Here is a 16467-nt window from a genome sequence, read left to right as displayed (position 1 = left end):
CCGCTGGGTGAAGCCCAACCCCTCCCCCAAATTAAAAAAAAAAAGGAAGTGGATTCGTGTAAAGAGTTCATGCTTTTTACATTTAGAACAACAGGAACTAATGTCTTGGAAAAAATGAATTTTTAGCCCTGAGAAATATAAAATAGCACTGTAGCACTGTCCTTCCATTGTTCATCGATTTGCACAAGTTGGCACCAGTAATGTCTCCACTGTGAGACTTGTTGTTACTGTTTTTGGCGTATTGAATACATCATGGATAGCTTGCCAGGCTTCGCCGTGGGGGGTGGAATACTCTTGGGAGCTTGCCAGTCTCTCCGAGAGGGGCGGAAGAATCGAACTCGGGTCAGCCGGGTGCAAGGCAAACGCCCTACCCGCTATGCTATCGATCTGGCCCAGAAATACAGAGCATTATTATCATAACTTGTGTTAATAAATAAGGTAATATAATTGAACACTTTGGGTGTTTGGGGATCTTGTAGATGGTTGGAAACAGTCCCTCAAATACCAGACGAGTCTTTGGAATGACAGAAAATATTCTCAAGAGTGCTAATTGCACCAAGAATATTTAACACTTATGTGCATGGGCTGGAGCGATAGCACAGCGGGTAGGGTGTTTGCCTTGCACGTGGCCAACATGGCCGACCCGAGTTCAATTCTTCTGCCCCTCTCGGAGAGCCCAGCAAGCTACCGAGAGTATCTTGCCCACACAGCAAAGCCTGGCAAGCCACCCTTTGACGTATTCGATATGCCAAACACAGTAACAAATCTCACAATGTTACTGGGCCCACTCAAGCAAATCAATGAACAACGGGAGAACTGTGAACAGGGCATGTGTGCATATTTTATTTAATGCATAGATGTTCTGGGATTAGAATGCACAGCTCTATGTTTTATTTTTCAGAACGAATTTCATGATTCTACCTATAAGAGGTAGTATAAAAAAATCTAGTCATTCTTAGAGAAAAATGAAATGATTTGGTATTGTTTCTGCTTTAATCTGACCTCTGGGGACCGTAGACAGATTTACTCTTTAGAAGGGGGACTCGCTCTAGAAAAACCAGAAATCAGCAAGCAGAAATGAGATCACCCTTGAGTGCTGGATTTCAAAGTTGGAATGATGCTCACAGCCCAGGGGGTTATTAAAAAGGTAGGCCAGTGAAACATGGTTTTAATGAACTCACAACCTTTTCCCTCTGCGTGTTGTTCCGTTAGCGGGGGTACTGCCAGTGGCCAAAAGGCCATTGATAGCCCTGGCCCCTGACGTCGGGGTTTATGGAAGTTAGTTTGAAACTTCCAACAAGTGGAAGAAACACCTGAAAAACGAAACTCATGCCAGCAGAGGGTGCTGGCGTGGCACAAAATTAAGAGTTTTTTTTTTTTTTTTTTTTAACGTGAGGTCTCAGATAAGAGCAGGTGTAAGGGAAATGTAATAACGGGATTCACTTGGAGGTTTGAGTCTCCGCACACCCCCTCACCTTCATTCCCCCAGATCTGCCCGGGTTTCAGGGGCTTCTTGCAATGCCTCGTGGATGGAGCATCGCTGCCCGCCAGCCCCGGACCCCTCCTGGCGTGCGGTTGCCGCCTGCTACTGCGCTCCGAGCTCTTCTCCCGCGTGGCGTCCCAAGCAGGGGTCAGGCGGCCTCTCTGCTTTCTCTCTGATCAGTCTGCTCCAGGACGCCCCGAAAACTGTACCCCAACAGTCGATCCAAGAGAGCCTCATTTTCTTTTCTCGCTCGGCCCCTGAAAAGCTGGCGACTAGGGCGGGAAACCTTCGCTCGCAGGGGTCGCGAAGTGCGGTGGGGGAGACGGGGCGGGATGCGGGGACCCCGCAGAGCGGGGCAGAGCTAGCCCCATCGCGGGGGGTGTGGACGCGCCCCATACGACCCCCCTGCCGACCCCCTCCTTGAATGCTCCTGTCATCCCCAGATCTAGGGAGTAGGTGCGGGCCGGGCCTTCGTTCCTTCCCAAGTGTGCCCGCGCGCTTTGCAGGGAGTCGGGTGACCCACTGGCTTCCCGCCCAGCCTCTTTGGACCTCAGTTTCCTCCTCGGTTCAACCCACGGGGATGGAAACTGATCCCGAGACCCCTTTCGGCCACCCCCTGCCCCAAGTCCCCGCAGCTCTTTCTATGGCCGGCTCCGCCCGCGGGCAGAGACACTCCTCGGTCAGCACCAAGGACAAGGGCCCCGAGGCCCGCGGCGCAGAGCGAGGTCACAGCTGCGGGGACGCGCGGGCGCGCGTGTGCATGCCTACATGTTTGTGTGCATGCCTGCGTGTGCATGCCTATGAGTGTGGAGGCCTGTGAGTGTGCATGCCTGTGAACGTGTGCATGTGCGTGTGAGTGCGCGTGCATGCCGGTAAGTGTGCGGACCTCTGTGTGCGTGCCTGCGTGTGTGCGTGCCTTGTGTGTGCATGCCTGTGAGTGTGTGCATGTGCGCGTGTGTGAGTGCGTTCGTGCGTGCGTGTGTGTGTGTGTGTGTGTGTGTGTGTGTGTCGGGGCGGGGGAGGAGGCCGGGCCTGAGGTAAGGCCGGTCCCCGCAGAGGTCTCACGGATTCTGCGCCAGGCGCCCAGGTCGCCCCTCCCCCGCCCCCCTCGGCACCCGGAGGTCGCGGACCGCGCGTTCCCCGCCAGCCCCGCGCGGTCTCCGCGCTCTCTCCGGGCTCCCCGCGCGCGCGCGCGATCGCGCCCCTCGGGGACCGTCAGGGAGCCCCCCCGGCGCCCCTCGGCCCCGCCCCGGCCCCGCCTCCCGCCCGCCCCGCCCGCCGTTGCCCCGGCAGCGCCGAGCCCGCAGCTGCAGGAGGCGCCCGTCCCGCGCAGCCCCGCGCCCGCCGCCCGCCGCCCGCGTCCCTCGCTGGCCATGCCGCCCCGCCGCGCCCCTGCGCCCGCGCCCGCCTGGGCCCTGCTGCTGCTGCTGCTGCTGCTGCCCGCGGGGCCCCGGGCCGGCGGCCGGGCCAGTCCCGTGCCCGCCGCGCCCCTGCCGCCGCCCGGGCCGTGCGCCGCGCAGCCCTGCCGGAACGGGGGCGTGTGCACCCCGCAGCCCCCCGCGCCCGGCTACCGCTGCGCCTGCCCCGCCGGCTTCGGGGGCGCCGACTGCCAGGTGAGTGCGGAGGGCGGTGCCCGGCCCCGCCGACCTTCCCCGGAGCAGCCCCGGCTCGCCCCCCTCACCCCTCCCCGGCCCGGCCCAGCCTCCCGGGAGCACGTCCTTGGCACCGGCCGGGGGGACCCGTGGCAGAGGCCGGGGGTGGCGGGCCCTGGTACCCCCCCGCCGGCACCCCGGGGTGCTCGGCCGGGCCCGAGGGGGCAGCTGCGTCCCGCCGCCCGCCTTTCCCGACGTGGAGCCGTCGGAGATCTCCGGGGGGACGCCGCCGCGCGGGGGGTCTTCTCCTATCGCGCGCGCTGGGGGGTCGGGCAGACCCCCGGGAAGCGCCGGGCGGAGGCTGGGCAGCGGCCGCCGAGAATTGGGGCTTCCCAAGAGCCCCCGATTGAAAAATCACAAACGGGGTCGCACCCCGGAGAGCACCAAGCTCCGAGCGAGCCGCGGGGCGCCGGACGCGCGGGGGCATCCCCCCTCCCCCGGTGTCTGTTCCGCGGCAAGGGCGCGGGAGGAATTTGCGAGAAGGGACGCGCGGACTGGGGTCAAGGGCGCTTTCGCAGACCTTGGCTGAGATGCCCCCGGAGTGACTTGGGAATGTTCCGTGGGGCTCAGGGTTGTTCTGGAGGAAGATCGTCCTTCCCGGAGAATCAGCTTGGGGAACAAAAAAAAAAAAAATTTTTTTTTTTGATAGAGGCAAATAGGCTTGAGAGGCTTGCCCTTGACTTTTTTAGTAGTACTTCTCGCCTTCTTTATTTTTAAATCTCTTTGTTTTTACTTGAGCAGCCGCGATTCTTTCTACTTAGGTGGCGGCAGCTCTTCCTTATTCTCTTCCTCTTTGTTAACTGCTTCCAAAAAGCTTTCCTGATCGGAAGCCTTTTCGTGATGTGGCCGTCTGGGATCGATTTGGGGTGCGTGAGGTTGCAGAGAAACCCCCCTGAGGGGCCGGACTAGCCCGTAGGACCAAAAAAAAAATCTTGCTTACTAATGCCCCCTGTTGAGCGATGCATTATGCGCGCCCACCTACCCACCCGTGCGTTAGCGGCCTGCAAGCGTCTGCCCGGCTGCTCTTTCTTCACCTGTCCAACCTGGAGAGATGTGACTTGGATTCGGTGCCGTCGCCACGATCAGTGTACACACCCCGGGGAGGGTGACTGGGGGTGGGGAAAGGGGCTCCACTGGGGTTTGGGTGACCCTAGACACAGATGGTTGAGATCTTCAAGAAAGAGAAAGATTGGTCCGTGACTCCAAAGGTTCCTGGGTGTTGATTTGCCCCAAGAGTGGTTTGATCTCTAACGGCTCATCAGATAAGATACAGGCACGGATACAGTAATATTGCAGCCCCCCATTCCACCCTACCCCCAGCAGGATCTGAGCCGATTTTGGGGGGGGGGGTTGTCCTGCAGAGCCTCCTTCTGGGGTGGGGCACCCTGGCCTCGGGAACGTGATTTCATCACCCCACCCCTCCCCCACCCCCACCTCCCTAGCAGAAGCCTTGGAGGTGGAGATAGAGCAGAACGAACTAACGACGAGTCCAACGGGAGAGCTAAACGCGCCCCACGCCAGACCCCGCGTGTTTGCCCACGAGGACTCGCTGCTCTCATTCCGAGCCTTATCACCTGGAAAGTAACAGCTTCCCCATCACTTGATCATTCGAATAACCATCTTTCGTGGTCTTGCAGTGTTCCTCCACTCTCATTTTCTAGCCAGGAAAGAGAGAGAGAGAGAGAGAGAGAGAGAGAGAGAGAGAGAGAGAGAGAGAGAGAGAGAGAGAGAGAGAGAGAGAGAGAGAGAGAAGCAATCTCAAGAGAGATATGAAGCTGAGGAACGAGGCGCGTTCCGCTCATAGATCCCCGAGAAGGGGAACTGGTGTTCGCCGTAGTAGACGGGGCGGATCGCTGAAATCCAGTCGGATTGCTCCCCAAAGACAGGGGAAGAGGAATTTTAGTTGTGGGTGAGAAGAATGTCACAACTCCCCTCCCCCGGCTACCAACACGCTCAGGTTAGCTGTGGGAACATGAAAAATTAGCTCGAAAATTTCCTCTTACTTTTGGTGGAGAAAAATCAAGCTGAGCATACACCCGAAATTGGGCTGGAAGTAGATGAAGCCGCCGTGTGTGTGCGCGTGTGTGTGTGCACACATGCGTGTGCGTGTGTGCGTGTGTGTGTATGTGTGTGTGTGTGTGTTGGTAGAGCACATGTTTGCGTAGGTGACGCCCTGGGTTCCGGGTGGACCCTTCCCCACCCCCAATAGATGGATCTGTCGTTAGTCTATCTTCAGCTTTGCTGTGGGTGTGGGGAGAAGGGGGCTGTCAGGCTTGGGGTTCCTCCCCTCACCCAGTCCTCTGGGACCCAGGGACGGGGAGGATGTGCAGCTTTATCTCCACCCTGCTGGGTACCGACTGAAGAATCCTTATTTCCTCAAGGTGGAAGCAACTCCCCAGAGTTTGTGATAAAGCACCTGATGCTAATTTTTGATGTTTGCCGACAGCTTCTCTGGACCCTTTTTGCCCCAGTCCCACACCTAAAGCAGCAGGTGAGGAAGCAAGGGAGCGCCCTGCTGTGCAGAGCGAGGGCAGATGCCGCCATTCAACACCATCTGGGCCCCAGGCTCTCTCGGGACCCATTAGGGAGCCACCCAGGGTTCACTAAGTGAGCAATAAATCTTTTCTGTGTATGTGTGTGTGTGTGTGAGTGCATGTGTGTGTAATTTTTCAGTCTTGACAGCGAAAGCAGATTTGGGGTGGGTAACCGTCCTGCCTCTGTGGGGTGTCTCCAGAAAGGTTTAGGGGCTCTGGGATCCCCCCCCAAGGATCTGGTCTTTTTTTCCCCTTTCGTCCTTCAGACCCCCGATTTTGCACAGGCTTCTCGGGAGGCAGAGAGGACCGATGGAACTGGTGTGGTCCTCTCCTTCTGCAAGGACAGAAATGAGGCTCATTTGGATGGAGTGACTCATCCTAGGTCTCCTGTGGCACTGTGGCCGGAAAGGAAAAAAAATCCCACCCCACTTTACAGCACCCTCTAACCCACGAGCATGTGCCAACTCAGGAGGGTTCGGTGCTGTTCACAAACACAGCATTGCTGTGTGGGATGATGGAGACGCAGGAGGTCTGGTCACGGAAGCCTGGCCACACGGACGGGGAGGGCTATGGGGTGAGGGTCACGGATTCTCTCCTCAGGCACGTGAGCCAGTGCCATCTCACGGGCTTGGCAGAGGCTCTGGGCGCTTCCACATTATGTAAATTCATATTGTGTGGCTCCATCTCTAACTCACCTCAGAGCTAGAGTTAGGGGTTGGCTGTGGCTGAAACTGTTTTACACAGTGGCCAGCAAAGAGACGATAAGGAGCCGAACTCTTGGACCCCCGAGGGTCTGAGATAACGTCCACTCCTGAAAACTGGAGGTGGTCCTTTCTGTCTTTTGGGCACGTGTGTGGCTCAGGGCCTCTCCCGGGGGCCCGGCTGCAAAGGTGGGTTTTATTCAGGTTATTTGGGGAAAGAAAGAGAGAGGAGAGAGAGAGAGAGAGAGAGAGAGAGAGAGAGAGAGAGAGAGAGAGAGAGAGAGAGAAAGGGGTGAAATAGGAGAAAGAGGGGGGAGGGGAGGGAGGGAAGGAGAGAGAGACAGACAGAGAGACAGACAGAGACAGGGTTACAGAGACAGACAGAGATAAAGAGACAGAGACAGAGGCAGAGAGACAGAGACTGAGAGACAGAGAAACAGAGACAGAGAGAAGCGGAGACAGAGACAGACAGAGAGAGACAGAGACAGAGAGATAGGGACAGAGAGACAGAGAGCCAGAGCCCCACCCAGAGTGCTCCCTGAATGCCTGCTTGGATAAGCCTCAGGCACAGTGAGGTGTGGCACAGAATAAAACAACACACATTTAAATGAAATGTGGGTTTTATTTTTGAGTCCATACTCAAACTGTGAGACACCCGTTTGTTTTTTCATTTTACGTTCCCCAGACACTTATCCTTAGGGATTAGAGTGAAAATGTGTCCATTTCTGCATTTGAAGATAAAAGAAGATTTGTCTGCCTTTATGCAAATCAACTTCACCCACTAAGCTGGTGCTATAATCTGCTCTTCTGATTAACTCGCCAACTTGAAACAGTGGTTTTGTTTCGGATAAATGCAGTTTTTGATTGATGTTGGGGGACAGACAACAGCAGGGATTCTGCACAGTATCCGTCTGTGCTGCCCGGTTCAGTTCACATTCACAGACACACACACACTCGCCTAGTGGCATGGGCGAAGCATCCGGTCAGTGCAGATGCTGAGACGTTGCTTCTGTCGCTGTCTTTTTCTTGAGTTTTTTAGGCAACTTGAGGGAAAGCCGTTGAATCTCAGTGTCCGTATTGCCCAAGTGGACTTATTTTCCAAATCTGTTGTCTTTGTAGAAATGCAATTAATAGATGGGCACACAGTCTTCTTTTCCCAGTAAATATCAAGAAGTACTGGAGAATGAATTTGGAAACAAAGAACAGCTGGAAAGATAGTACAGCAGGTAAGGCCTTGTGTGTGGCTGACCCAGATTCGATCCCCAGCATCCCTTGATCCCTGGAGTGGATCCCTGTGGAAGCACGGCCAGTGTGGCCCAGAAATTAGGAAAAAAAGAAAAAGTTGTTGTGAGGTCAGAGAAATAGTACAGGGGGTAAGGCATTTGCGTAGTATGCAGCCAACACTGATTTGGTTCTTGGCACTGCATGGTACCCAGGCACTGCCAGGAGTGATACCCAGTGCGGAGCTGGGAGCCGGCACTAATAGGTGTGACTCAGTCCTTCACCTACCACCAAAAAGTAAGATGTTGGGGGCTGGAGTGATATAACAGCAGGGAGGGCGTTTACCCTGCACACCTCTGACTGGGGTTCAGTTCCCAGCATCCCATATGCTGAGCACCGCCAGGAATGATTCCTGAGTACAGAGCCAGGAGTAACCCCCCGGGCATTGCCGGATATGGCCCCAAAACAAAACAAAAAACGTAAGATGTAGCACAAATATAAGCTATACTGAGCAGATATGATTGCGCCAAGTTATTCAGTGTCTGTAATGGTTTCCTGCCAATGAACAGACTCAGCCTTTTCTTCCAGCGGGGATGAACGCTGCTCCGACACAAGTTCTAAAAACGAAAACACTCACCGCATTAAAGTTTTGAAAAAGTGGATCGTGCTTTTTATGCTGCCGTTAACCGTTTCTCAGAAAATCCTCAGCGAGTTCATGGTTCCTTTGAAACCCAGGCAGAGTTGCTTGTCCGAGCTGCAGCGGCTGCAATGAAAGCTTTTGCTGCTGAGTGAGGGGTAGTGGGGGGAAAATGGGGGGAGGAGGGATGGGGGAGGGGGACCGCTCGGCAGAAGCACGTTTGTCTGGAGCATCTTTGCAGACGGGGCCTGTGGGACGGGGGTTTGGGGGGTGGGGGGTCTGTCTCCTGAGGAGGAATCTGAGCTGTGGAGGCGGATGGGGTCGCAGGCAGCATGCTGGGGGTCTTCCCAACCTCCGAGGCAGCTGGCCGCTGGCTGGGCCTCGCGGTGCCTTTCCCCCACTCTGAGAAGCCCAGAAGCCGGGACCCCTTTTGTGTGGACTCCTCGCGGCTGCCACTCTGCTCCCCCTATCCCAGTTGTTCCATGGAAGAATCAGGACCTTGAAAGAAAACAAGCGCCCCCCCCCCCCCCTCCACCCAGTCACACCCTGGGTTAGGGCTTATAGCTGGTCTGTCTGGGTGAGGTCTGGTGACTTCCCCCTCTTTTTGAGGGGTGTGGGGGAAGTGTTTCTCCCAAGTGTTTCTCAGGAGGTCTGGGGTGGGGGACCCACATGCCGTTCTCGGGCTCAATAAAAGAACCCGAGGTTACAGTGCTGCCCAGCCTCTGGGATCAATCCAGCTATGCCCGCCAGTGCCCAGGGAACCATGTGCCGGTGGAGACTTGAGCCCAGGTGCACAGCATGAACCCCAACCTCTAAGACCTGCTGGCCTGGTAATTTTTTTGGGGGGGTCACACCCGGCGATGCACAAGGGTTACTCCTGGCTCATGCACTCAGGAATTACTCCTGGTGGTGCTCAGGGGACCCTATGGGATGCTGGGAATCAAACCCGGGTTGGCCACGTGCAAGGCAAACGCTCTACCCGCTGTGCTATTGCTCCAGCCCCTAGGTCTGGTCATTTTAAACCCTGCCCCCTATCCAGTAATTCCCTGTGGCAGGATTGAGAAGATCACCCCTTCCCCACCCCAGACCCTCAACACATCCCCACCTCTATTCCCCAGCACCGAGCAAAAGAAGAATATGGAGTCGCATCCACTCGGTTCACTGTCCCCTGCAGACACCAGCTTCAGAAGGCCTGCCCCGCCCACACCTGCCTTACCCTCGTACCTGCCCTGCCCACACCTGCCCCACCCTGCCCATATCTGTCTCACCTGCCCTGCCTGCACCTGTCAGACCCCCCCCCACCCAGCCCACAGCTTACCCCTCTTACCCGCCAAATCCCCGCCCTGTCCACACCTACCCTGCCCCGCCCAGCCAATATCCGTCCCACCCCATTCACACCTGCCATCCCCCTGGCTGGCCCATACCTGTCCTGCCCTGCCCACACCTGCCATACCCCCCTTCAGCCCACATCTACCTGCCCATCCACATACGCCATAATCCTCCCCACACCTGCCCTGCCAACACCAGCGATGTCCCGCCCACATTAGCTAATCCCCACACCTCCCGTGCCCGCCCACACTTGCCTATATCCGCCCACACCTACCATGCCCCACCCACACTGGCCTAACCCCGCCCACACCTGCCATGCCCCGCCCACTCTCACCTATACCCTGCCCACACCTGCCATGCCCCGCCCACACCCGCCTATGCCCCGCCCACACCAGCCTAACCCCACCCACATCTATCATGCCCCGCCCACACTTGCCATGCCCCGCCCACTCTCGCGCATACCCTGCCCACACCTGCCATGCCCTGCCCACACTTGCCTATGCCCCGCCCACACCAGCCTAACCCCGCCCACATCTACCATGCCCCGCCCACACCTGCCTATACCCCGCCCACACCTACCATGCCCCGCCCATACTAGCCTAACCCCGCCCACACCTACCATGCCCCGTCCATACTAGCCTAACCCCGCCCACACCTACCATGCCCCACCTACACCTGCCCACACCTTGCGAACCCTCATCACCCCCTCTTTCCTCCACCTGACACGCCAAGCCCACACACCGGTCTCTGAAGCCTGCAGAAATTGGGATCTCCTCTGGGACGTGGACACCCCAAGCACCGTGAAGACAGTGCCCTCAATGTCCTCCCAGCCTTGCCTCAGGTAGTGCTCCTGCCGGGGGAGTGTCTGTACATGCTGGCTGGAGGGAGCTTATTCATGTGAGGCTTCTCGAAAAACTCTTAAGTCAGACAGCCTGTGGCAGTACTGGGGAGCGGGGCCCCGGGCCCGTGTTTTCCTCTTCTTCTTTTATTAATCTTATTTCGATATGCCAGACACAGTAACAACAAAGTCTCCAATGGAGATGTTACTGGGCCCGCTCGAGCAAATCTTATTTAAAAATTAAAAAATATTATTTTATGTTTATAAAGTTGTTCACAATTTATTACATTCAATATTCTAACACCAAACCCACCACCATTACACCTTCCCACCACCATTATTTCAAATTTTCCCAAGCACCACCCAAGCCTGCCCCAAGAGCAGGCCCTAAATCATTTATTTTGTACTGCTTTTATGAATAATTTGCTGAAAAAATGATCAAAAAAGGTTTCTTTAGTAGAAAGTGAGTAAAGATTGTTGTGTCTCACCCTGGAGCCATTGAGTCCTTGGGTAAGAGATTACTAACATGTTCTTACAGGTTGAACCTTGTGTGCTAATTTTTTTAATTCGAGATTGCTTGCCTTCTATTTTACTTCTTATCCAATGTGTGCCACTCCTGGTATGAGAAGTCATGTGGCCATGAGTGTGGGCTGGGCGCTTGTTTTCACGGGCATTCAAAGTGGGTACCAGAGGACAAGGAGGGTGGCCGAGCCCGCAGCCTCAGCGTGGGCACAGACACTGGGCACTGGCTGGCATGACGCAAAACCTCCCCTTGCTTAGAGGGGAACAAAGGCACCGGATTTTGCAAACGGGTGAGGATTTGAAAAATGAAATAAGTGGACTTAAAAGAAAGGAGACTGCGAAGAGAAACACCATTGTCTTCTTCTGTTACCAGTTCCTACCAGACACCCCAGGAGCTTTAGAATTTCAGTTCCAAGGCCGCTTGTAGTTCATTTAAGGGAGGATGTGTGATGACTCTGGGTTTCTGGGGCAGATGGCAACTCCTTCATGGAAGGCCTTCGGTGGGAGGAGCTACACTCTGGATGAAAAAGAACAGAATCCCTCTCCAGGGGAAATCAGAACTGTCGGGTGCATACAAAGGGGCAGCGATTCATCCAGTGGTGGGAGGGACAAGCGGAATAAGGAAGGTGACAGCTGGTTCCCATGGTGGCAGACAGGGATTTCTGAGATTTGTTATTTGCGAATGAACCTGTACTTCATTTGCAAGCAAGATGGGATGTATTGGCAGAGGAAAAATATTGACAAGATCTCAGTATATTCCCTTAGAAAGGAACGGCTTTTTGCATACACACACACACACACACACACACACACACACACACACACACAGTTTCTTACTGCAAGCTACACTTCTGGATTGTTCCCACAGAGAGAAATGAAGACCCTTCTTTGCTTCTTATTCAGATGCAGTTTACATACAGGAAAAGTCACCCTTTGAACTATTTCCGTGAAGTTTAGCAGATGGATGTGTAAGGTATGAGACGACAGTCAAATGTAGACCAGCAGGTTCACTGCACAATTGCTTCAAGACCCTGGGCAGCCAGTTCTCAGCCTCTGGCTCCCCCTGGTATGATTTTTTTCTTTTGGGGTCACACCTGGCAATGCTCAGGGGTTACTCTTGGCTCTGCACTCAGGAATTACTCCTGATGGTGCTCGGGGGACCATATGGGATGCTGGAGAATCCAACCCAGGTTGGCCGTGTGCAAGGCAAACACTCTCCCTGCTGTACTATTGTTCTGGCCCCAACTGATGTGATTTCTATCCTGATGGTCGTGTTTCCAGAATGTCATCTGAAAACAAATTATACACCAAAAGTATGTCTTCTGTGTAACACCGTTCCATTGAGATTGAGCCTTGCCATTGCCTGGGCCCATGGTGGTTTTCTACATCGCTGTGTAGTAGTCCACCAGGAGGGTTTACTTTCACAAATCGATGCTGTTTGGGTTGGTTCCAGTTCACGATGATCATGAATATGGTGTCCTTATGCTTCATGCAGAGGCCTTTTGTGGATGTGTTTATATCTCCCTGGTCCTGTCCAGCGCTGTAAGAAGCTGCCAAGTTGCTTCCAGGATGAAGTCCTCTTGTCTTTCCATCAGCAGTCAGCAGGAGGGCCAGCAGAGTTTCTCTGTATGCAGCTGGGATGGTTGGGGACTTAGAAGTCAGCTAGTTTCATAGATGTGTGACAGCATCACACTGTAGTTCTAATTCACATTTTGTTATGGTTAATGATGGCCTTTTTTAAAATGGCCTGTTTGCCACCCGTACCTCTTTTCTGACCAAGCATCTGTTCAAATGCATTGTGGAAGTTCTTTTTAGATTTTTGGATACAAATATTCAATATGTGACTTGCATATATTTCCTGCCCATCTGTGACTTGTCATTTTGTCTTCTTTTTAATTTTTAAAAATTATATTTTAATGAAACACTGTGAGATAGTTACAGACTTACAGACTTTCGTGATTACGTTTCAGTCATACGATGTTCAAGTACCCATCCCTCCACCCTGCCCATTCTCCACCACTGATGTTCCCAGTATCCCTCCTGCCACCCCCACCCTTTCCCACCCCCTGCCTCTGTGGCAGGCCCATTCCCTCTTACTCTCTCTCTCTCCTTTTGGGTGTTATGGTTTGCAATTCGTGTAGTAAGTGACCATCATGTTTGGTCCATAGTCTACTTTTGTCACGCATCTCCCATCCCGAGCGAGCCCTCCAACGATCATTTACTTAGTGGTTCCTTCTTGTTCCCAGCTGCCTTTTCCCCCAGCATGTGAGACTGGCTTCCAAGGAATGATTCTCTTGACCCTTATCTCTACTGTCTTTAGGTGTTCTCCTATTATGTTAATTTATATTCCACAAATGAATGCCATCATTCTATGTCTATCCCTCTCTTTCTGATTCATTTCATTAGCGTCATTTTGTCTTCTAACTATGCCTTTTAAAAGGCAGGTTTTACCAGGTTCTAGCCCTGGCACCATGTATGGTCTCCAGAACCCATCCAGAGTGGGTCAGGAGTGAGCCCCTGAGCACTGCTGGATGTAACCCCCAAAAGCAAAACAAAAAACATAACACAAAAAACCCAAAGTGTAGTTTTTTTTTTTTTTTTTTGCTTTTTGGGTCACACCTGGCGATGCTCAGGGGTTACTCCTGGCTTTGCACTCAGGAATCACTCTTGGTGGTACTCTTGGGGACCATATGGGATGCTGGGAATCAAACCCGGGTTGGCCGCGTGCAAGGCAAATGCCCTACCTGCTGTGCTATTGCTCCAGCCCCGCAGAGTAGTTTTTAAAAAAATTATATTAATGGAGCATAATTTATCAGTTTCTCTTTTGTAGTTTGTGCTTTGTGTGTGTGCATGCGTGTGTGTGTCCTATTTAAGAAATCTTTGCCAATGGTCGGAGGGGTAGTACAGTTGGTAGGGTGATTGCCTTGTATGCGTTCAACCTGGTTCAATCCCTACATTCCCATAATGGTTACCGGGGCACTGTCAGCAGTGATCCCTGAGAGCAGAGCCCATATATTTATTTATACTAAATAAATAAATAAATCTTTGTCTAATCTAAGGTCACAAACATTTCCTCCCATATGTCCTAGAGGTGTATAGTTTTTTAGGGTTTACATTTCGATCTTGGGCACATTTTGCAGCAGAATTTGTATATGGGTGCCTTCAATTCACTTCTTGATTTTTGGTTATCCAGTTATCCCAGAAACATTTGTTGAGAAGACTTTCTGTCCCCACTGAATATTCTTGTCACCTTTGCTGAAAATGGATCTGATCATGCATATGTGGATCTATTTTTAGACTCTCTGTTCTGTTCTATTGATTGTACAGATCTATCCCTTTGCCAGTTCCGCTGTCTTGATTCTTACTGTCTTTTGTAAGTCTTGAAATTGGGTTGCGTGTTCTTTGCTAATGAACCCAATACTTCATTTGCAAGCAAAATGGGATAGTACAGCAGGTGGAGTGTTTGCCTTGCATGTGGCTGACCCAGGTTCAATCCCTGACACCCCATTTGGTCCCTCCCAGTATCGTCAGGAGTAATTCCTGAGCACAGATTCAGGAGTAACCCCTGAGCACCACAAGGTGTGGACCCATTAACAAAAACAAAATCACTGAATTTTAGAGAAACAGTGACTTTTATTTTGTGTATGTTCTAGATATTCTAGGTATTGTGCATTATTTTTTCAAAAATTCAAATTTCACTGAGGCTTCCATAATTTTCATCGGCCGGACCTGGCTTGATGGAAACCCAAAGACCTAACAAATTCCTGCTCTGATTTCCATTTTTAAAATAGATTTTATTAGCAACACTTTAAATTCTTCCCAGATAGGTCCATAGGCGTGTGATGTGCATGTAAAATATTAACTTAATTCATAGTTAGTATTAATATTTTGCAGCTTGATGACTCCTCTGAAGACAGCCATGGAATTGTGTTAGGACATTAAAAACTGATTATAAACTGTTTTTATGACCATATGACCATATGGGTGCCTGGGATAAAACCTGGAACGGGTTTAGTGCATGTAAGACTCTACTATCACTCTGGACCTTGGGCTAAAACTTTATAAGCTCTCCCAGTCCACGGACTATTGAAGCCTGTGTGGACTCATGTGTGCACCAAGTGCTTGGTTTAAGGAGGAAATCTGTATACCCTTCTGCAATACTTAATCTTTCTTGAGTATCTTTTCCATTTTCCCCCATGAAACCACCCAGACTGCATCCCTCTTACTCTTCCAACGGGAAGAACCATGAGCATCTTTCCTTTCTTGACATTGATAGCCAGTCCTTTGCTCTTGAGAACTGAACACTGTTTTGTTGTGTGACTGTTTATGTCTTTGGTCCCAACGGAGGTACATTGCTCCCACTTTAACATTATAATGTTGCAATGACCATCCATATTCCCATGCAGAAAAGTGTGTGTGTGCAAACACATTTGAAGTTGTAGATGTTAAGCACTCTAATAAATACTGCTTATTTGCCATCCAAAAAAGTTGGATGAGGGCTGTGACTTGTGGCTACCAAGACATTGTGCTGAATTTCTTGGGGGCTGAAAAAAATCACAGAGCAGTTTTTAACTTAAAGATTCAGTTAAACCTTTTTTTTTTATTTGGCTTTTTGGGTCACATCTGGTGATGCACAGGAGGTTAATCCTGGCTCATGCACTCAAAAATTACTCCTGGTGGTGCTCAGGGGACCATATGGGATGCTGGGAATTGAACCTAGGTCGGCCACGTGCAAGGCAAACGCCCTACCCGCTGTACTATCACTTCAGCCCCCTCAGTTAAACTTTTTATGTCCAAGGTTTTATTAAAAAAAATTTAACCCAGAAACGTTTTATTGATTGTTGTAAGATTTTTTAAAAATTAAATAACTGAGATAGATCTTAACAAAGCTGTTCATGATTAGGTTTCAGTCATACAGTGTTCCAACATCCATCCCTCTACCAGTGTACATTTCCCAGGACCAGTGTCCTCAGTTTCTCTCCCATTACCCATCACCCCACGCCCAGCCTGCCTCTATGGCAGGCACTTTTCTTCTCTTTCTCTCTCTCTCTCTCTCTCTCTCTCTTTCTCTCTTTCTCTCTTTCTCTCTCTTTCTTTCTTTCTTTCTTTCTTTCTTTCTTTCTTTCTTTCTTTCTCTCTTTCTCTCTTTCTCTCTTTCTTTCTTTCTTTCTTTCTTTCTTTCTTTCTCTCTCTCTCTCAATCTCTCTCTCTCTCTCTCTCTCTCTCTGCCCTTTTGGGCTTTGCAGTTGGTTTGCAGTACAGATACTGAAAGATTATTGTGTTTATCCTTCCGCCTACTTTTAACACTCAATTCTTGTCCAGCGTGATCATTCCCAGCTATTATTGTCATATCTGTCACACCTATTGTCATACCTACCCTCCACCCTACATACACTTATGGTTGATTCCAACCATTGTATGTCGAAGTCTTAAACATTTGAGTCTAGAGTCTATTTTATTTTATTTTTTGCTTTTTGGGTCACACCTGGCGATGCACAGGGGTTACTCCTGGCTCTGCACTCAGGAGTTACTCCTGGCGGTGCTCAGGGG

General features: G+C 51.8%; 1 protein-coding gene across 1 annotated transcript in view; it reads left to right on the top strand.

The window, feature by feature from the left end:
- The first annotated feature begins 2826 nt into the window (after positions 1–2826).
- DNER (delta/notch like EGF repeat containing) overlaps positions 2827–16467 on the top strand; it is a 332962-nt gene continuing 319321 nt past the window's right edge. The window contains exon 1 of the mRNA XM_056122053.1: positions 2827–3096. Within this exon, the coding sequence (XP_055978028.1) occupies positions 2857–3096 (240 nt within the window). The 5' untranslated portion in view covers positions 2827–2856. The remainder of the gene's footprint in view (positions 3097–16467) is intronic.

The sequence above is a fragment of the Sorex fumeus genome, unplaced genomic scaffold, assembly GCF_029834395.1.
Source record: "Sorex fumeus unplaced genomic scaffold, SorFum_2.1 ptg000005l, whole genome shotgun sequence".
NCBI classification, from domain to species: domain Eukaryota; kingdom Metazoa; phylum Chordata; class Mammalia; order Eulipotyphla; family Soricidae; genus Sorex; species Sorex fumeus.
This window is presented reverse-complemented; position numbering and strand designations above follow the sequence as displayed.